Source organism: Pelophylax lessonae (genome assembly GCF_965119305.1).
Source record: "Pelophylax lessonae genome assembly, chromosome: 2".
Lineage (NCBI taxonomy): Eukaryota > Metazoa > Chordata > Amphibia > Anura > Ranidae > Pelophylax > Pelophylax lessonae.
In genome coordinates, this window is record NC_138769.1 from 405033199 (window position 1) to 405054980 (window position 21782).

General features: G+C 38.8%; 1 protein-coding gene across 1 annotated transcript in view; it reads right to left on the reverse strand.

Annotated features, from left to right (window-relative positions):
* Positions 1–13880, reverse strand: part of LOC309548130 (autism susceptibility gene 2 protein homolog) — a gene marked incomplete at its 3' end in the record, with an annotated part of 1398280 nt that extends 1384400 nt beyond the window's left edge. Inside the window, exon 1 of the mRNA XM_082248095.1 lies at positions 12533–13880. Within this exon, the coding sequence (XP_082104221.1) occupies positions 12533–12808 (276 nt within the window). The 5' untranslated portion in view covers positions 12809–13880. The remainder of the gene's footprint in view (positions 1–12532) is intronic.
* Between the last annotated feature and the right edge of the window lie 7902 nt (positions 13881–21782).

Below are 21782 nucleotides of genomic sequence, written 5' to 3' on the forward strand. Positions count from 1 at the left end.
TGCATTATGTCATCAAAGCAACTTTTTCTAGAGGGCTCCTGCCTGTGTGGGAGTTCAGAGCCGGAGCACTATGAGTCAGAGGACGTCACCACAGTTATTGAAAAGCTTTTCTTTTGATTTGTATTTGTGTGTATACTTGTTTGTTTTAAATAAACCAAGTTTTTTGATGGTTGTACACTATGTGGATGTTTTTGCTTCATTTGGATACTTTCTGGAGATCTTGATTTATTTCACTGGAAATGTAAACAAGAGCTGTAAGGAGAATCTAAAGGCTGTGGGGTTGAGCTCATCCCTGTGATGGTTTAAGCTTGTTTGCTATACCTGAGAGAACCTGGTAAAGAATATCAGTGACTGCAAGTCCATATATGCAGTGGTGGGCCACACTTGGTTTTCCCTACACTTTATTCTTATTATTATTATCATTATTATTATTATACAGGATTTATATAATGCCAACAGTTTGCTCAGTACAACATGAGGGCAGACAGAGGGCAGAAAGTACAGTTGCAGAACAATTCAGTACAGGAGGAATCAGAGCGCCCTGCTCATTAGAGCTTACAATTCAGGAGGGAGGGTCAAGTGATACAAAAGGTAATAGCTGTGGGGGAAGAGCTGATGAAGAAAATAAAAGTACAGTTGGTAGGTGTGGGCAGGCAATGTTTCTCTGAAGAGAGGGTTTTCAGGGATCATCTAAAAGTAAACAGAGAGGGAGAAGGGGATAGGGAGTTCCATAGGATGAGAGAGGCTTGGGAAAAGTCCTGTAGGCAAGCATGGGAAGAGGTGATGAGGAAGCTAGAGAGCAGAAGGTCTTAGGAGGAATGAAGAGAACGATTAGATTGATATTTTGAGACTAGGTTAGTGATGTAGTTAGGGGCCAATTTGTGGATGCTTTGTAAGCTATTGTTAGCATTTTCAATTTACCTTGTTGGGTGAATGGGAGCCAATGGAGGTATTGGCAGGCGGCAGCATTCATGATGGACAAAAGGGGGTATAGCCTATGTAAAGGTAAGTCAAAGAGAAGAGAGTTGCAGTAGTCAAGGCTAGAAATTACCAGGGAGTGAACTAGCAGCTTTGTGGTGTATTTGGTTAGAAAGGGGCGTATTTTGGAGATGTTGAGGAGGTTGAGGCAGCAAGATTTGGACAATGATTGGACATGGGGCCGAAAGGATAGTTCAGAGTCCAGGATTAGAACCTTGGCGTTCGGGGATGGGCTGATAGGTGTGCCGTCGGTCTTAAAAGAGAAATCAGGGGAAGGGGCATGTGGGGAAGGAATGGGAAGGGAATTATGAGCTCAGTTTTGGATAAATTGAGTATACACATTCTGGTGAAATAAGTAGACTTTAACAGCTTGTGCATGAGTGAATTAAGACGATTCAGTATTCGCTTTGGTGTTGTTGTATAGACTTTAAGTGTGGACTGGATATTTGAGTAATTCCCAGTGTAGAGATATATTGCATTTTTATTTTTTTTTATTTATGCAGAATTTTGCTTGTGTGATAGGTTTCATTGAGGGAGTTATTTTAGCGCTGTATATTTTCAGGGTTAGCCTAAATGATTAATAGTTGGTATAAGGAGAATGTTTGAAATGCAACAGTTCAAAATTTTAGTTAGAATATTAGGTGTTTTTCATGTAAAATTATCAATGTATTTTTAATTTTTGGAGTTTCTTTGAACAGACAAAGTTAAACACTTTTGATAGTTTGTTAAACAGACTAAAAGGGAGCACATATGAGAGGTTTATTGTTAAAGTTTACATAAGAACACCTTAAATATTAGCTATAACAGGAGTAAGTAAATATTAGCTATAACAGAGTAATGATGATTACATATGTTATAATAAAACAAACAACCCACTCTTTCTAATGAAATATAAAAAATGGATTTTGTCAATATTTGATAAGATTTTTTACTTGTTTTTTTTTTTTCAATTGAAAAAATTATTCATAGCGAGTATAGTTTTTTTATAGTTCTTTAAGGGCAGTTGATTTCCAGTAGATCTGATATTTCCTTTAAGACAATAATGAAAAAATCCTATCCTGGAAGAGTGTTTTAACTTTATATCATGTTATGTTTTTACCCGTGTTGTGTATTAAAGAGGTACATCTGGCAAAAAAAAACATTAAATGTCTGGCACATGCCATACACAAGCAATGTTCAGGCAAGTTTCACTACTTCCAGACAGCTTTCAATTGCAAAAGCAACAAACTAATGCAACCCTGCACCAACAGTTTACATGAAAACCAAGTAACACCAGATGTTGTTGGTGGTAGGTTACAATTTAACCCATCACAATACTTAGCTATCAATAGTAGTAAAGTTTCAGTAGGGATAGTTGTGTCACTTTACCTTCTGCCACTAGATAGGGAAAAGATGACAAGTATGTTGGATCATTACTGTATGTCTATTACCTAAGTAAAGAATATTAGGAATGCTCTCTGGAGAAGTCATTGGTAGATATTTACTTAAAACCATTACTGTAAAGGCTGCCATGGATGGCTAGAATTTTGGCTGATTCCTGCTAAATTGGCCAAAATTCAAGCAATGGGTGGCCCTGTTGGCCAACAAAACTAAAAGCAACTAAAGGCAAGTTTGTGCTGCCAGCGGTGTTTAGTCTTCCACAGCAGAAATATGCACAAGCTTCTGTCCATGTGCCTAAACACACTTACAAACAAACAGGCTACTGTGCCTCTGAGTTAGTGTGCGATTTCAGGGGAGTGACTGTAATTTGTAAAAAATAGGGACTGTTTACAATTTTCAGGAAACTTCTTAGGATGTCATGATATGTGGATATGATTAGCTACAATACAATTTTGTGTTTAAATCTTCCAACACTTAAAGAGGAAGTCAACTGGGAAAAGCATAACGAGCAGCTCCTGGGAAGAATATTTGTACCATGTACCCCATTTCCTAAAGGAGGAGAGGACTAAAATACAAGAAGTGATGTGAATGCACAGTAAGTAAAGCACTGTGTGAATTGTGGGTCCTATATAAATGTCAGTAATAAATACATACTGTATATTGATATGGCCTGCAGAATTTAATGATCTCTGTGCATTCTGATTACTCACTAGACTAGTAATTGTGCCTCTGAAACTGAAAGCTTAGATGCAGGATTCTTGGACAGTCTTTTACCATGACAATGAGGTGACTTTGAGGTGCACTCTGTGGAGAAGTTCTGCAAGAATCACACCAATGCTTGAACTGCGATCAGGATGGGCAATTATTAACATAACATTTCAAGTATTGTTATTAAAATACAATTCAATATATCGTACTAGAGAAAAAATATTTATAGCATTTCTCAGAAAAAACACTTTATTGTTAGAAACATGTTTGCCTCATCATTGGGTTCTGCTTTAAAGCGTAACTCCACTTTTATTGAGAAAAAAATCGTTCCCCTCTGGGCGATCTACTGTATGTATATTACAAGGATTTTAACAAACTTTGTTGCAGATTCCTGCCTTTTGTTATTCTGATTAAATCATTGTTAGGCTGAGTTCGCACTGGCATTAAAAGCAGGTGTTTGAGAGGCATTAAAAACTCACCTCAAATGCCTATGCACAAGATACAATAGACAGCACATTGTGCTGTTCACACTTTTAAAACATGAAGCGTTAGCATTGCTTTGCATCAAAATGAAAGCCTCATGTCAAGTCAGGAGGTGTTTGAAGCCTTTCAATGCTTCCCATTTAAGTCTATAACACTTAGCAAACACTCGTTCGTGGCTCCGTTTCGGTGCCATTTCTGTGCAATAAAATTTGTTTATTTCTGTCACTTTCCATTGTGGAGCAGTTTTAACGCTCATCTAACACACCAAAACCACGCATAGGGCATTTATGGAACGTTTTTAATGCTTGTAAAATGCCCCTTACTAAAGCTCACTGATGCCTGTCTGACGCCCATACTAACGCCATACAAACGCTAGAGGGGAGTTTGTTAAACATTACAGATTAAGTGTGAACAAGCCCTAAGTTCCTCTGTGCCCCTGTGCTCAGAGAGTTTAATGGGAGTGGTTTCATCAATCAACTGTGCAGCTGCAGGGTTCTAATGAGGAAAGCTGATGGACCTGCATCCCTTTAGCCATGATCTCCTAGTAAAAGTATCTCACCAAAAATGACATTTTTGTTGCAGGGGATGCCTGAAATCTGACTTGTATTTTAGGCAAACTTCTGGGAAAATTGGTGATCCAATCACACAAGCAGGAAATTATGTTTCTGGGGTGTGGTCAGTACACATTCTGTGTACAGAGCACCTCCAGGTAGCCATATTGCATTGCATTTAAGGAGCTGCAGATTGAAAAGGAAAGGTAATTTTTAATAACATTCGATTATAACATGACTTGTGTCGCAATTGTGTACGCTATATTATTTCCTATTTTTTTCCCCACAAAAGTGGAATTACCCTTTAAAGCAACTCAAAAGTTAGGGCTGACTAAGCAAAACAATAAAACCTTTGTAAAGCATTATTTTGAATCGTATAATTGGCGCACAACCAAAATATAATACAAATAAAGAGTTTCTAAACACAATAAACAAAAAAACATAAAGAATTTCAGGGAGATGTAGTTGTGTTTTTCTTTAAAAATACTCAAATGTATTTTCACAAATAACCAGCAGATTTGTCATAGGATGATCAATAGGCTGAAGGAGAGAGGGACAACACTAAAAGCCAATCAGATTTTGCTACATGAACATGTGCTGACAGGAAGTATGCTTTCAGGAAGAGAGAGCAGAGAGAGTAATCAGAATTATTATTTTATGTGTGTGTTGCTGCTCCTTCATTGCTCAGTGAGCAAATTGCAGGCAGTGGTTGTAAAGGCTGAAAGTTTTCTACCTTAATACATTCCCTGCATTAAGGTAAAAATCTTTTAGGTCCAGCTCCTCCGCTCCCCCCCCCCCCCCCGAAATACTTTTCTGAACCCGAGAGGGGCTGAGCCACACCGCCTGTGTCAATAGATGCACACAGTGTGGCTTGGAATCAAGCCTGCAAAAGTACCTCACTAGTAAGTGACTTGCTAGAGGGGTACTGAAAGGCAGGAGGATATAGGAGCACCGAGGGGAGACCCCAGAAGAGGAGGATCAGGGCTGCTCTGTGCAAAAAACAAGACATGCTTGTTATGTGAAAAAAAAAATACAAAATCATTTACAATCACTTTTAAGTGGAACTACACTGCCTTTAACCACCACAAACTAAAAACGCTATTTCATTAATTTTTGTTATTCAAAACAAATTCACTTATCCATCCTTGTCTCTATATGCTATTTTGCTGAGAAATCACTTTAACCACTTGCCGACCGCCAGCATTACATATAGTGCGGAATATCGGCTCTGTCCCACGTCATTAAGGGGGTAAGACCTTCTGGTTGAGAAGTGGTTAAAAAACACCCCCTAGCATTTCTGGCTGTGGTCAACTTGAGTAAGGGCAGATGATTTGTGTAGCGTTTACTTCCTGGAGTCCATCGTCCCTTAGCTTAGGCACGCATGCAAGGGGATATGCTTAGCTGAGAAAACCCCTTCTCCCCTCCTAAACTTTAGTTTAGCTTTCATTTTTTATTTCATATAGTGATCTCATATGACATTTGTATTGTTATCATCAGGCCTTATACAGATGCAAATAATCATATCTATTCAATCACAAAAAAAAAGTCATTAAGGGCTCAATGTATCTTGCTTCAAAAATGATGATGATGATAATGATTAGGAATAAGAATACTTGTTAGTACACTTTAATTCTAAGAAAACATGATATACCAATATTTATTTCCATTTTATGAAATAAGATTACGATTAAATTAAAACATTTCAATAATTCGGAAGGAATTATTAAATCTTTAGATTTCCTTAAAAAATAAAAATTCTTTAGTTTCTAACTCACGCTGTTCAGCTATTGTGAGCTATTAGTTCTAGGTTATAAAAATAGGCTTCTATCCTCACATGGATGAGCGCACTTGATGTCAATAAATGTGTGTGCACCTAGTCTTTTATTTTAATAGCTGTACACTGCTTGTGCACACAGGAGGAGCATGGTCTTTTATTTTAGTAAATGAGAGTAAACCACCTTGCAGTCAAAATAGACAGCACAAAAAACAATCTTACACCCTAAGTAAATCAGATCCAATGTGCTCTAATTACACATCATTTTTGGTACTGATTCTTTTTTCTTAATGTACTGCATACTTCAGTCTGTTAATCTACAGAATAACTACCAAGTAATGAGCAAAGTAAATCAAATAATAACAACCAGTAACATAAAAACTTGGTTTTTGACCTCTAATGCTTCATAAAGTTGCCTTTAAATAACAGTTGCTAGCCCTTAGTCCTTGATGACATCACGGGACTCTCTATAATTAAGTGGTTCACTAGTAAGGCACATACCAATAATTACATAAAATCATGATCTGAAGGGAATGCATGATTAATAATGGATTCAACAGAGCTGGGCAAATGTTGTTCATTAATGACAAAGCAGTGAATAGGCAACACTGTATGTAAACTTAGCAATGAAGATTAAATCCATGATAATTACACTACATTAAGATGCAAAAGTGTTCTATGATAATATCTATGCAGAGGTTGTACTGCTTAGAGGAGCTAGACTGATGGTTAAGACCTTTTCACAGGGTTTATGGATGTCATTCCAATTAGTACTATGGCTACAAGGAGCCACAGCATATTTTGAGCACTGTTTGCACAAAAGGTATACACTTAGATAAAATGAATTTAAAGTCTAACAATGAACTTATTTTAGTTAGTTTTATTCAAACTTGTAGAAAAAAAAAAACAATTTTTTTGCTTTCTTTGACCTGTTAAATATATAACTGGCAGTATTATGTTGTATTTGTTTGATAAATGCAAAACAAGGCCTATTTGTCCTGCTATAAATCCAGTGAGTTCATACTTTCCTGTGCATACTGAACTCCCCCCCCCCCCCCATATGTACAGTACAGTTAGTGAGCATTGTCACCTTAGGACTGGAAGAGGAGCCTAAAGAAAATATTCAAATTTAAAGTGATTGTAAACAATTACCTTGTAAAACAATACATTCAGTTTAAGAGCCGGTTCATACTGAGGCGATCCGACTTCGAGGGGCAACCTGTGAAGTCGCGGTGCACAGTGTGCACCGTGACTTCGGCGCGACTTGCAGGGACTTCACATAATGGAAGTCTATGCAAGTCGCTCCCAGGTCACCCCAAAGTAGTACAGGACCCTTTTTCTAAGTCAGAGCGACTTGTGTCGCTCCTATTAGAACGGGTCCTGTACTACTCAATGGCGAGTGACCGACCGCGACTTGTCAGGCGACTTGGTCGCCTGACAAGTCGCGCTAGTCTGAATGGGCTCTAAAAGTGAAATGAAAGGCAAAACATTTGTGTATAGATATAGGAAAAAAACATAATAAGTACCTTTTATTACCTTTTTTTGAAAAAAAGTGATAACATTACCTTTGTTCTCACCTGCATACGAGCTGGGGGAGGAGAAGCAACAGCACACTGAAATACCCAGTGAATGGCTGAGCAGGGAAGGGGTATGTCAGGACAGGCCTGATCATTGAAGGAGAACAGGCTCAGTTTTCAGCATAGCTAGAGAACTGACCATGGTGTGCTCCCTTGCTTAGTGTGAGTTTCTAATAGGAAAACAGAGGGACTGGCAGAAACTCCAGGTATTTCACACAAAGGAAGCAATACAAAGAGAACAGAATATGTTTTCTCTACAAGTACATAGTACAGTAGGCACATATCAGGAATATGAAATGATGGGGTAACAAGAACTTTAAGGACTGCTAAGCCTCAATATGCTGTATATTGTATACAATGTGTGTTCTTGAGGTTTAATACTATATTATTTGCTAGACCATACATATAAACCCAGTCACTGTGCTGGTGGCAGAAACTGGCTTTTTAATCAAGGCAATTCAAAGAGCAAGGAAGTGCAAAGTGCAGTAACCAGTAGCAGCCAATTATATTTTAGGCTTACTGTATTGATGAGAGGTGAAGGGTGATCTGTTCAGATTCATTACTGTTTTCTGCATATCATCTTTGCTTTTTCTACTGCCCCTCTGCATAGGCCTGAAAGCCTAATTTTGATTTAGCTCATACTAAAGAAAAGTTTTTGTTGTTCATAGTTAACAAATAATGTAAATATTTTAAGTTACAATTTCAGTTAACAAAGACATTTTGAATTCAGTAGCAGAACCAGAACAGATCCTAACCACAAGCACTTTATTGTTTAGCTGTGCTCTCTAGTTGCGTGGCAAGCTGATTCTCTGTCTGACAAAGGCTTGAGCAAGATTTACAGTGATGTTTGCATTTGTCACAGCAGCAATGCTTTCATTGCCTAGACATTTAACAGTAGACATGGGAGCTGATTTACTAAGGTGTTATGTTAGATTCAAATATCAAATTGTGTATACAGAAATGATGGAAAATGGTGCTCTCCTCTCACATGAATGGGTGTGTAAAGCAAATACAGGCTCAAGTCTTTGCTCTTTTACCTTACTTTACAGATGCATTTTGTCCGCAGAAACCTTTGATGAAAAATCAGATGCCAGAATAGCACTGAAACCTCTGTATGGTGCCTAAAATGTGAACCCATCCTTTACCTGTATTAGGTAAAATAACATGCACACTGTACAGCAAGGAAATAGAATCTACCTGCTCTTGTCTTCTCCACACGAATCAATCCTCATAGCCCTTAAAAAAATGAGTCACACAGAGATATTCCCTTTGCCTGCTTCCCACAATTCACATCTGGGTGCCTGAGCAGCAAATCAATGGCATAATATGAGTAGCCCTGTGTAAGTATCAAATTTAGAAAATTCCAAGAGCTCCAGTGACAGACCATGACTGATAAAGAGTGCAGTGTGGGGAAGACAAGTCACTGGAAAAAGTACAGGTTCACTGGAATGATCATTGCAAGGAAGAGTTTTCAAACAAACAAAATGTCACTATGATTAGAGGAGCATTCACAAGCTTGATCCTTCTTCAGGGTAACATCTGTACCACTCATTTCTTAAGAACCACTCCTTAGTTAGACAGAACTTCACAACGCAAGGAGCAATGTTGTGCAGTAACCTAAAAAAACAGTTTTTAGGTTTTTAGCTGTCTTCAGTCTACCACAGCCACATTAATGAAAGATGGCGTCTAGTTCCCGTATATTGTTATTTGATTGTATGTAATAAAATATGAAGAATATGCATATTAACTGGTACTTGAGTAATGTAAAATCTTTCTAACTTTGACACAAGAACATGGTATTTAGTAAACAATGGCTGCATGAGAAAACTTTGCATGGTCAATGGTTTATGGCAAACTACTCTGTGTTTCCTATCTATGCTGGATAATGGCAGTATAATGGTGTACCATGTTAGCTATCGACAAAAGTGTTTTGGATTTAGGTTGATACGAATTTTTGACTTACTAAACTCATTTAGTGCAAGATTTTGAAACACTCTGGCCTTTTCCTGAAGGAGAGGTCAGTGTGCTTCAAAACCTTGCACTACAATATGTTTAGTTAGCCAAAAAGTGATATCACTCTAAATTCGAACTTCCATGCTAGAGAATGAAAGTGTCAAGGTGGAATAGAGTCAAGTACACCATAATAATCCTATAAAATGTTTTTATATCCTTAGGTGGGTATCTATAACCCATGGGCTTGTTCTGCTTTTATGCTATGACAGGATTTTATTTAGCAGTGACTTTCCAAACATCAATGCTATGCACATTTTGCATTTTAATGTATACTGATTTAATGCAGAGAGATGCTCCTGATAAATGAATTTGTTATGGGTTTAGATATGTTTACACTGATTAGTTCTATATATGCATGCAGCACGATATTACACTCCTTAAAGTCAACATATGATTTTCTGTAGACTTGGTTGAATCATAAGAATACAAATTGCACTGGCCATTATTAAACTAATTAGAGGGTATATAGATTAAATGATTGCTATTTTAAACTCTGGATTTAATCCAGTAATGACTAGCGATAAGGTTCAGGTATGCCACTACCATGGGATTGAGGCAGATCTTGCAGGCTCAAGATTCATGATCCCAGTACATTTAAATAAATTATTATTAACAATAATATTGTGCTGTGTTTTTTTTTTTTTTTTTAATATTTTAGATTTCTTTACAGTGTAAGGAAACTTTCACAATTTCTTTATCCTTTTTCTCCCACCCCTCCTAAGTAGGTCTAGACCCTCCCCCAACCCCCAAAATTGTTTTACCTTCTTAGATCTCACTTTGAGGCCCACAACATTGCTTTCGCCCTTCCACAGGCTTCTTGATCAAATGACTGCACCTGCACAATTCTGCCCTATAGACATCTATAGGGCTGGGAGACAGATAAACTCCTAACTGTGAAAACTGACCAGGTGTGAATTTTGGATTAAGAATCTGCCACAAGTCTCGAATTGAGATCTAAGTGGGTATGGTTGTTTAGGGGGAGGGGGGGTTCTTTCCCTTTTTAAGAGGGTGGGGGCAAAGGATTCCAACAACGTTCTCTTACTCTTTAGGGGAATCAAAAGTACCCAAAAGTTACAGAAGGATAGAAAGAATAATCTATATTATTATGTTGCAATCTTTAAAAAATAAAGCCCTCTTACCGCTACATGTGCACCTTTATCAATTCACTTTAAATCATTAATACTCAAAATAACTAGTGTATAAAACCAACGTTTTTTTTTTTAGGAAGATGCAGATTAGTAAATAAGTGAGTAAAAACAAAAACCGTAACCTATATAAGAGAATATCTGAAAAATGCAAAAACACTTTGAATTAAAAGTCAAAGTTTCAATTGAAGGTGATCTGGCCACTGTTAGCTTAATCATTGTACAATGGAAGAAGTCTATGATCTGTCCTCAAAAAACTTTGATGTTGATGAAAGAAGGAAGGGTTGGCCAACACCTCCTAGTCAGCTTTTCCATAATTTAATGTACTTGGCATGCTCAGGAAAAACATAGAATGCATCCTAATAACAGTTATAGAAAAACAAATCTATCAAAGCAATTTCAGAGTCAAAAAACTTTCTTTGGTTGCACACATATGGTCGTCTGGAATCCATGTTTCAACAAGTGGATGAACATAATTGCGTACAGTGCCCTAAACGCAGATGTTTATTTTGCTTAGAAAAACAATAACAGCTGGTGGAATCAGAAGAGTGTGGTCAAAACATAATGCAAATCACTTTCAATGTCAATGGCAAACAAACACAACATTTTTAAGCCTGTAGCTGTACTGAGTCAGTTCCTAGAATGCTCAAGTAAACAGCAATTCAGAGGCAAGAAAAGTCAATGTCATGTTCATGGCACTGGTAGGTGCCAAAAGACAACCTCATTAAACATCTTGCAAAGTACTTTGTTTGCACAAATGACAAGGATATAATTTAATTACAGGTATAAGGAGCACAGATCTTCTATATCACCTATAGACATATCAACTGATATTGTCATAAAATAACCTTGAAAAATGCATTAAAATCATTGAAATCTGCTAAGACAAGCCCACAAGCAACATTACATTACTCTGCAAGTTGGCTATATGACATGAATCAAAATTACTAGACAAATAAAACAAATCTGAAAAGTTTCCAGGCCACTGACATTTTTTTTACAGTTGATTATTGCAGTAGAGGTATTAACAGAACAGACAGAAGCCATCAAAAAGCAAACAAAGCAATATTTTTTACCAGGTCAGCTTTTTTAGAATGAAAACACTTCAATCTGCAATTGTGCTCTAATGAGCTACAAACAGAACAAGAAAGAAAGAAAGCAAAAGAAACAAACACATCTGAGGATAGAAAATATATATTTCTCTTGTTAAAGCTCTGCAGGTGTCCAAGTCTCATACATAAAACAAGCTTTTGCCAGAAAGCAGAATAAAATCACTTTTGCACAGACAATAGCAGGACAAGCCTTTAATACAGGACGTCAGCAGGGAGGATTTGATTTTCTCATTAACCCCTCTAGCAAGAATAGGAGCCCTTGCTGTAACAAGCTGGGTAGCATAGATATTTTAACGATAGATAGATAAATACAGTACACAGAAATGCATGGGAATCAAGTCTCATTGAGCAGCATTATGTCTTTCCAAACAATGCGCTGGTAACACCACCACTCCCAGATGTACTGATCACAGAAAAAAAAAAAAACACACACATACACAGCATAGAAGGTTAAAAAAATGAAAATTGGATTTGGATGTCAGCCACAACAGTTAACCAGTTAATCACATCCAGGTAGGAATCCATGCTATCCCTTGTTCACAGACACTACATTTCCATATTCCTAGCTACGCTATGGAAATTAACCCCTTTCTTGCTGGAGGGCTGTGAGTGGGACCTGCTGACAGCTGTGACTATCACTCCATCATCATCACAAACCCTACAGTGAAAGCATTAAAATGCAATCTGCAGTGACAAGGGTCCAACCTCCTCCCCCCTCCCCACCTCTTTAGCACCACACTCCAAAACATTAGGACCTTAAATGAACCCCCATACACCAAAACACACACACACACACACCCTTGTGCCTTACCTCCAGTGCCTCAAAAGTCACAAAGCTGGTCATTGAAAATCCATCAATGATGTCTTCTTCAGCCGAAGAGGACTCTTTCCTTTTTCTCCTGGGGGGCTTCGGTCTGGACAAGGAAGAAACAGTCGGGTTCCCATTGTCTTCTCTTTCAGATCCAGAAGAAGAAATCAAAGAACCAGTCCTGGCAACACCTAATCCTCCTTTGGACCTTATCTCCCTATCCCTTTGGGATTTGGATCTCCTCTTCTTGCGAAACCCATTGCACCGTGGGCCATCCATTGCACCCACACTAGCAGCAGCAGCACAGGCAGCAAGCAGCAGCAGCACAGGCAGCAGCAGAGACACCAGCAACCACCCCTCTCCCCTTCCCCACCTCCTCCCCTCCTGATTCAAAAGAAATAATAAAATAAAACCCACCACGGTCTGCAAAAAAGGCAAAAATGAAAAAAGAAGAAAGAAGAAACCCAAGAATTAATCATGAAGAATGTGCAAAGCACATAGCTCCTTTCCTTGTGCTTAGTGGAGATGAACACACACCAAAAAAACCCTGTGAAATGTGCAGATAATCCTGAGTGTGATTCCACCACACACACACACACACACATACAAAAAATATATATAATGCAATAAGAAATTCCTATAAGGCTGCCAGGAAAAGTAATGGCTGATCACACATCTCCTTTGTAGAAGAAAAGAAAAATAAAATCACCAAGCAGGCAATAAATCTTAAGAGAAGAATGCTTTCATTATGATTGAAGGTTAAATCCCCCTTCCTTTAAAAAATCATGGATGTTTCCACCTGATTTATTTCCTGCAAACATTTAACTCTTTGTTACAGTAGATGTTTCTTCTTTTTTTTCCACAACTCCATCGCTGGATGATCTCCCACTCCTCCTTTTTAGTAAGGAAGTTCCAATGTAGAGGATGACCCCCCTTCTCTTCTTCTTCTTCTTCTCCTTCTTCTTCCCTCCTCAGTGACAGATGCATCCAGACTAGGCAGACAGAGGAGGGGCAGGAGACTGGGTGGGAGAAGAGAAGAAGTGCAGGGATAAGAGAAAGCAGAAACACACACACACACAATGCAAGCAGGGAGAAAGTGACAGCTGAGGCTGGATGGGATGTGCTGCTCTCTGCTGTGCCCAATCCAGCTTCCTCCAGAGCCTGCTCCACAGGAGGTCAGGGCGATGCTTAGTCTCTTCTCTCTCCCAGGCTCGAACACTTGTGTGGAGAAGAGAGGAGGGGGCTCAATGAACAGCCCAGCCTTCCCTTCCAGTCCCCTTCTCTCTCTGCTAAGCGTCATACAGAACTTTTAGCCATTTTAACCCAGCCATCGCTGCCCTTGTCCATAGCAGCATCCATTTGGTCCCTGCCTTGCGTACACAAAAGCGTTCATCAGTAAGAGATAAGTTGCAGACACGTGCAAAGGAAAGGAGGAGCAATCTCATCATCATCCTACCTATGTCTGTTTGAGCTGAGTGACAGCTCTTGTGTCTGCTTCTGCTGCTGCAGCTTCTTCTCTTTTTTCCAGAAGGCCAAGCATCAGGTACCTGACATCTTGCTTATTGGGGCAGCTTCGTCATGCCAGCTGCTAGTCCAGATTATGGTACTGTGGGATATAATGGATCAAATGTGCTGCTTGCTATTATAAAAAGGATCAAATGATGGCAACAATTTTAAATTATTTATGAGTACACATTGGAAGACCTTTTTTTTTTCCTGACTAAAACTCACCACACATGTTACAATCTGATTGTACAATCCCCTTTAGATTTACCAAGAAGCAGGGATGTGATCCAAACACACCTAAGCTATCCCACCAGGAAGTGGCCACTGCACTCGTCCATTCAAAAGCAGCTAAAGCATTCCTCCATAATTGCATTTGTGTGGTGATAGGTTCCTGGTGGGATAGCTCAGGTGAGTTTGGACTAGGATCAGAACACGTCTGAGCTCAGCCGTACCAAGAAGTTTGTAGTGCAAAGATCTGCCTGCTTAGATAAAAATTGAATGGATAGTTTAGATCCTCATACGGCACAGTTTTTGTAGATCCTAAAACATAAATGTAATATTTAATGTAGCTTAGTAATTCCTAGATTGGTGGCTGCATTCGTTTTCTTTTTTAAGGCAAATTCCTTTATTTTCACCTGAAGATCTGACCAGTAAGTCTATTATCCTCTTCCTTTAACAGACCAAGCTGTCCAGCAAAAGAGGCAGTTAGAGGGCTGAGACAAACCATTTAACACTGACAGGGGTGGGTCTATGTTAGTGGAGTATGTAGTAGTGGTTAGTAGTGTTAATGTAGTTTTAATTTGTTAATCAGGCTCATTTAAACCTGCTAGTGCATCAGTATCTTCACCACAGATTTGACAATAAAACCTGGAAGCTGATTGGTTTCTATGCAGAACTGCACTCTCCAGTTTTAGTAAATCTCCCCCTAGGTTTCACATCAAACAGTAATAGACCTACTTTGACCAGTGAAATTGGCCAAAAGTTTACTTTGGCTGTCCCTGTTCTCGCTAACACAAATAAGTCCTGACATTGGCTAAATTTTGTCAAGCTCCTATCAAGAATTAGGAGACTGCAGAATATACAGCAGTGTAAAATTGTTACCTGTCAGTCAATGTGTTATTCCATAGAGGTATAGCACCAATCTTCTGGAAACTGTGTATTCACTGGCTAGTCTTAATAATATGTTTGCCATGTATGTGGTAATATCCATAACAGAGTGGCTTGTGGCCAGTGAGGTAGTGGTCCCTTGGAGAGAAGCTATGCATATGATTCCATTGGATAGGGATTTCCAGCTGTTACATGACATATTTCAGGAAGAGAGTGATCCCTTTCTCAAGATCAGATATGCAGGCTCTCTCTTCTATTTGGAAGATCTACTTAAAGTGGTTCCAAAGCTTTGCCTTAAGTAGTAGTTTCACCCCCTATCTGTATACTTATAGTTATATTTCAGTCCACCACTGTTCCCACCTGCAGCAGTGCTTACCTGTGTTCCACTCCTCAGAGAACACAGAGGCAACAGTGAGAGCCATTGGCCCTACTGGACTGATGTTATTTGTGACATCATTGCAATTGCCCAGTCCTACTGTATCCCATCAACCAGGATTTGTTTGCTTGGCCTCGTTGAGAATTTAGTTCTCTCAGTCGCTAAAAGGACATTTCTTGTTCTGTTGTTATTTTATGCCCGGAAAGCCATAACACTCTATTATAAAAATCCTTCTTCTCCTTCCATCCTAATCTGGAAGTAACTGGTGAACTCCAGCTTGCCTCTGTACCAAGATACCTACAGTAACATGGTTTGTCCTAAAAAGTTTGATGAAGCTTGGCGATGGTGGCTGGGAGACGTTTCCATGGCAATGATGAATACTACTTCATCTTCGGGAAGTATGGTGGCTTTCAAAAGACTCTTAGACGTACATCTCAAGGATCAGAACATACTTAACAGCACATATTACCTAACTACCAGAGTAACAATAGGGCCAGACTTCTCCATGCTTTTCATCCTTCGGTATTGTCTCTTGAGTCAGGCACCTAGTGCTGTTTAGTACAATTTTTTTTCTCCTGTTTTCATGCTGTATACCAAGCCATTCACCACCTGATATACTGTTAAATTTGTATCATTTTCAGAATTATTTTTCTTGTCATATTTTGTTCTTATATTGTTTTGTACCTATTGCTGGGCAACTCACCCCTGTGTGGGCTGAGCTGCCTGATCCCTGTATTTTCCACATGTACGAATAAAACATATTGATTAAAAAATAATAATAATAATAATTTGTTATGTCGAAATTTATAATATTTTTTTATTTTTAAATCAGGTAATACAATCTACAAACTGCTGAAATAAAATCAATTCCATAAATGTTCAATAGACTGGAACGTCAAAAACTCTGTAGTAAAAGAATACAAGTGATAACAAACTGCAGATAATAAAAATACAGGTTGCTAAAATAAGATCAATTCACATTGAATAACCCAAAAATCTAGGTGGCTAAATAAAAGTATAAAAACCAGTGAAAGTCATTCAATCTCGACAAAATGTTCACATTCTTTTTTCTGTGCATGATATAGTCTTCAAATGATCTTTAACCACTTAAGCCCCGGAAGATTTTACCCCCTTCCTGACCAGGGGTTTTTTTGCGATTTTTTACTGCGTGACTTTAACGGACAATTGCGCGGTCGTGCGACGCTGTACCTAAACAAATTTGACGTCCTTTTTTTCCCACAAACAGAGCTTTCTTTTGGTGGTATTTGATCACCTGTGCGATTTTTTGATCATGCGCTATAAACAAAAAAAGAGAGTAAATTTTGCAAAAATAACAATATTTTTCACATTTTTTATATGAAATTCCCCCCAAAAAAATGTAAAAATCAAAATTTTTTAACATTTTCGGCCAATTTGTTTTATGCTACATATGTTTGGTAAAAAAAATCGCAAGAAGCATATTTTGATTGGTTTGCGCAAAAGTTATCGCGTTTACTAACAAAGGGAAAGATTTTTGTCATTTTTTTTTTTAAACGAGTAATGGCGGCGATCTGTGATTTTTTTGCGGGACTGCGACATTTCGGCGGACAGATCGGACCCTTGACTGACATTTTTGACACTTTTGAGGTTACCAGTGACATTACTGCAGTAATCAGTGCTATACATATGCACTGTTACTGTAAAAATGACACTGGCAGGGAAGGGGTTAACTGTATTGGAGAGGGAGGGGTTAAGTGTGTCCTAGGGGCATGCTTCTAACTGTGATTGGCTGTGGCTACTACTGTAAAAACAGAGATCAACGGTCCTACATAGTAGAATCTACCATTTTTACACAGGGGAGAATGACAGGCGGCTTGTTTACATTAGCCGCCTGCCTTTCTCCCTCTCTACCGACGATCGCAGTGTGACCGGCGGACATCATGGACTCCTTAGTGAACGAGCCAGGGCAGGCGTGCACCTCAGCGGGCGCGCGCTCGCCCGCTATTGGCTCACAAGCCGGTGACAGGCTAGTGATGTATATATATACGTCACTTTGCCTGGCCGGGGCTGACCACCGCAGTATATGTACTTGCGACGGTTGGCAAGCGGTTAACACTGTCATCTAAAATATTTTTTTTTATTGCCCAGAAATCTGTGCCCAGTGGACTACTAGCGTTGTCAATGATATGCATATATTGGGTGTTTCTTCTTTCTTCCTAGCAACCCATTTTAATGTTTCTTCATTCTGATATTCAATTTAAGCTTTGTTCTTCCAACATGATTTTTTATACCGGGACATTTTATACATGATTATGTCCACTGCCTTTTTCTTTAATAAGATGTTGTTGTTTTTTTTGTGTAAAACAGCTCCATAAAATGCCATTGAGAACATCAGTCATGTTCAGGGGCCAAGCAGCTGTTGCTGCAATGATACAGGAATTCTCTCTATACGTTTAAAGTGTTTTTCATTTTAATCCAGAAGTGAAACAGTTAACTGGATATACTAAAGAGGAGAAAGTCAGGGATCCTTGCATGTCTTACCTTGAGCAAGGGGAGTACATTCTCCCTGAAATGCATGGGATTGCTGAGAAACCCTATCTAATTGACTGGCATGAGCATGCAGCTTTACCCAAGACACTGCTACCTTGGCTACAAGCATGCAGCATATTTGAAGAACGATCTTTCATTACCCCACTGCACACATTACAAAACACATGGCAAAGGCTACCCAGCAGATAAGCAGTTTTCAGGTGACTGGTGATGTTTTAGGATGGGATCAGGATTTATTTAAGGGGGGGTATAGGGGGTTCAAACCCCTCCCAGAATGTCAGCCTTGCAGTGCAGTAACTAGTGTTGATAGTCACACTGGAAACCTAAAGCAGGAGCTGCATCTGCAGCATATCAGTTCTGAGCATGGAAGGCTGCTCCTCTAGGCTCCAGTCACATGATCTAGCGGAGTACAACTTCCTTTTCTCGGAATTGCCCTATTTTGGTAAGTGTGTTACATGAAAGGAAGAGAGCTGTGCCGATGGGGGAGAGCTGTATTGAGGTAAAAGCTGTACAAAAGGGGGGGGGGGTCTGTACCAGTGGGGGAATTTTGGCTTGGGGATGGAGGTAACTTTTGTTGTACTTTGTCTACTGACCTGTGCATTATGGTTTGACCTCTGTGCTCTGTGGTACACACTCCTACCCTTTGCACTCTGTGTGCTACACACCTCTTATTGCCTATTATGATCTTTCTGGCCAATGTTTAAAGGTCATGTAGTGCATTATAGTTTGAAATATCTTTTCTGACTTTGTGACTCTATATGACATGAATCTATAATCCATAGGATTCACCCTGAGCACAGCCTATGTGTAGGGGTGCATGTACTAAATTATTATTATTATTATTATACAGGATTTATAGACCATCAACAGTTTGTGCAGCTCTTTACAGCATGAGGGCAGACAGTACAGTTACATTACAATACAATTTAATATGGGAGGATTAGAGGGCTCTGTTCGTTAGAGCTTACAATTCAGGAGATTACTAGAGCAATGTAAAGAAACTGCACAATGGGGTGCACATAGCCTTATAAAATGTCTTCATGTTCCTTGGTCAATAAGCAACTCAGCAATCATTGAACTTAATGAATCCTACTCCTATTACAGATCCCTAAGTATTGATTGTGGGTTAAAGGCAACCTTTAGCTTCTTCAAATCATAAACATGTACAGATATAGGTTACTGGATAAAAGACTTTTCAGAGGTAGGTAGTTTTTCCTTTATCCAGTTCTCAGGGTTTGTGATGCTAACACCATATTATATGTCTTTGCGGGTTGACCTTTGATACAAGCCGTTTCTAAATGGCAACTAAAAATTGAAGCTTTTGGAATTCTACAATATATAATTTTTAACAGTGAGCCACAGAAATGTCAGTTTTGCTATTTGTTGAAGTGAAACTTCAAGCAAGAAGCTACATTAACTTTTGAAATAAACATTTTTTGTTTTGCCTATTTGAGAATTTGTGCATCCAGTGTAATAATTTACACGGCCCTGCTGCACTGCACACTGGAAAAAAATGACTCCACCGATACTTAGTTTGACTTGTTTGCCTTTAGAATTTCTTCTGTCACTTACCAGATCTTTATACAAAGGTTACATGCTCGAAGATGTACATCTGAACCAAAATATAGAAAAAAGAGGAACGTGAATCACAGAATTGCAAATCTATTAACAGGTAATAAAGCTTGCATACTTTATATGTAGTTGAACTTGATCTGTTTGCCTTCACTTTCATTTGAATTTTGAAGGCTCTATTTTTGTGACATTTAGTAACTACCTTTTTTTAAAAAAAATCTCTACCTCATCAATGATTTTTAATTTTCAAAAACTGTTATTCCTAGTATATGCAGTTTGTTCATATTTGCTATAACCTGTTGTTTTTAGTCTATTTCTCTTGATACATTTTTGAAATATTTCCTTTTTTTGATGAACTTACAGTAAAACCCCGTACACACGTGCAGATTGTCGGCTGAACGATCGGCCGTCTTTTGTCCCCGGGCTGTCGTGTCCGCTGAAAAGTGCAAAAGACTGCACATGAATTTTGTCCGCCAACAACAGCCGACTGCAGAAGTGATGTCATGTGATGGTTAACTTTCCCTGTGTTTTTTCTTTTCTGAGCATGCCCAGTCTTGCAAATCTGCTGTCTGTCGGACGAAATCTGTACTGACTGGTGAACAATCGGCCGTTCTGGTGTCGACATACAAAAATTTTAATGCTTGCAAGACAGATTCTGTTCGGCCGAAAGTGCGCTGTCGGAAGCATCATACTAACAAGCCGAAAATCGGCCGATCGGTCGTCGGCCGAATCTTTTCGGCCGACAATCTGCACGTGTGTACGGGGCTTTAGGGCAAGGTTTGGATTTGGGTTATTATTAATATTATACAGGATATATAAAGTGCCAATGGTTTGCTCTACAATATTAGGGCAGACAGTACAGTTACAATACAATTCAATACAGGAGGAATCTGAGGGCCCAGCTGGTTAGAGCTTACAGTTCTCAACCAGTGGTATATGTATTCAATGAAATATCCCACCATGGTATATTCACCATAACAATTAAGGTTTATCTAGAAATAATAATGATCCAAATAAAACATTTAAAATATTTTTAGTTATTCAAAGTTGAATTTTAAGGTGCTTATATTTTGCCTTTCAGTGTTGTTATTTTCCCCTCATCATTATGCTAATTAAATGTTTAAATAAAACCTTGATGGCTGTAGGATCCAGCAGGGTTGTGTAGGAAGCTTCCTGAAAGCATCACCACACCCTACCTCAGTACTCCTCTCAAGGGCCCTCAGCGCTAATGCAAACAGTTGGCTGTGGAGCAGTTATGAAACCAACAAAATTCCTTGATGGGTGGATCTTGGTTTTAAGGAATGGGTGTTCCTTGGCTGACAGTATTTGCATGCAGACCAACCTAACATTAGGCCTAGATGATACTTGAAATCTGCAAGCCAGGAAATGAGGCTTACTCTGCTGCAGCTTCTGCTGGACACTGTAGGAACTTTACATAGTTACATAGTTACATAGTAGTTGAGGTTGAATAAAGACAATAGTCTATTCAGTTCAACCTGTGTAGGTAATCATTTCCCATACCCCTGAATGTTTTGATCTTTGAGATGTACATCCAAGAGTTTAAAGGTAGCCTTACTGTAAAAAAAAAAACCCTGCGTAGTCTTAGGTTAAATATCTTCTCCTCTGATCGCATTGTATGGCCTCGTGTCCTCTTACATTCCTTGTGACTGAAACGTTTTTTTTTCTATGCTGAGATCATCGTTGAGGTATTTGTAAATTGCTATCATGTCCCCTCTCAGGCGTCTCTTTTCCAGGGAAAATAATGCAAGCGCTTGTAAGTGATCTTCATAATTAAGGTCTTCCCGGAAGACTCTTCCAATCCCCTAATTAGTTTAGTTGCCCTTCTCTGGACTCTTCTCTGGACTCTCTCAAGCTCCAACACATCCCTTCTGAGGACTGGTGACCAGAACTGGACAGAGTACTCCAGATGTGGGCGGGCCAAATGTGGTCGGACATCATGCAGGAAAATCAGTGTCTTGACCCAGCCCTGTAAGGATGGAGCTCAGCTAAAAAAATTCTCAGATAATATTTATACACAGATAGAGGGTATAGATAATAACTGTACCCATGTCAAGGGTTATTTCAAAACATTGGCTTTTGTATAGAGGATTATAGTTTAATATAGTTGAGAGACACTCTAATAGCTAACATATAATAAAAATA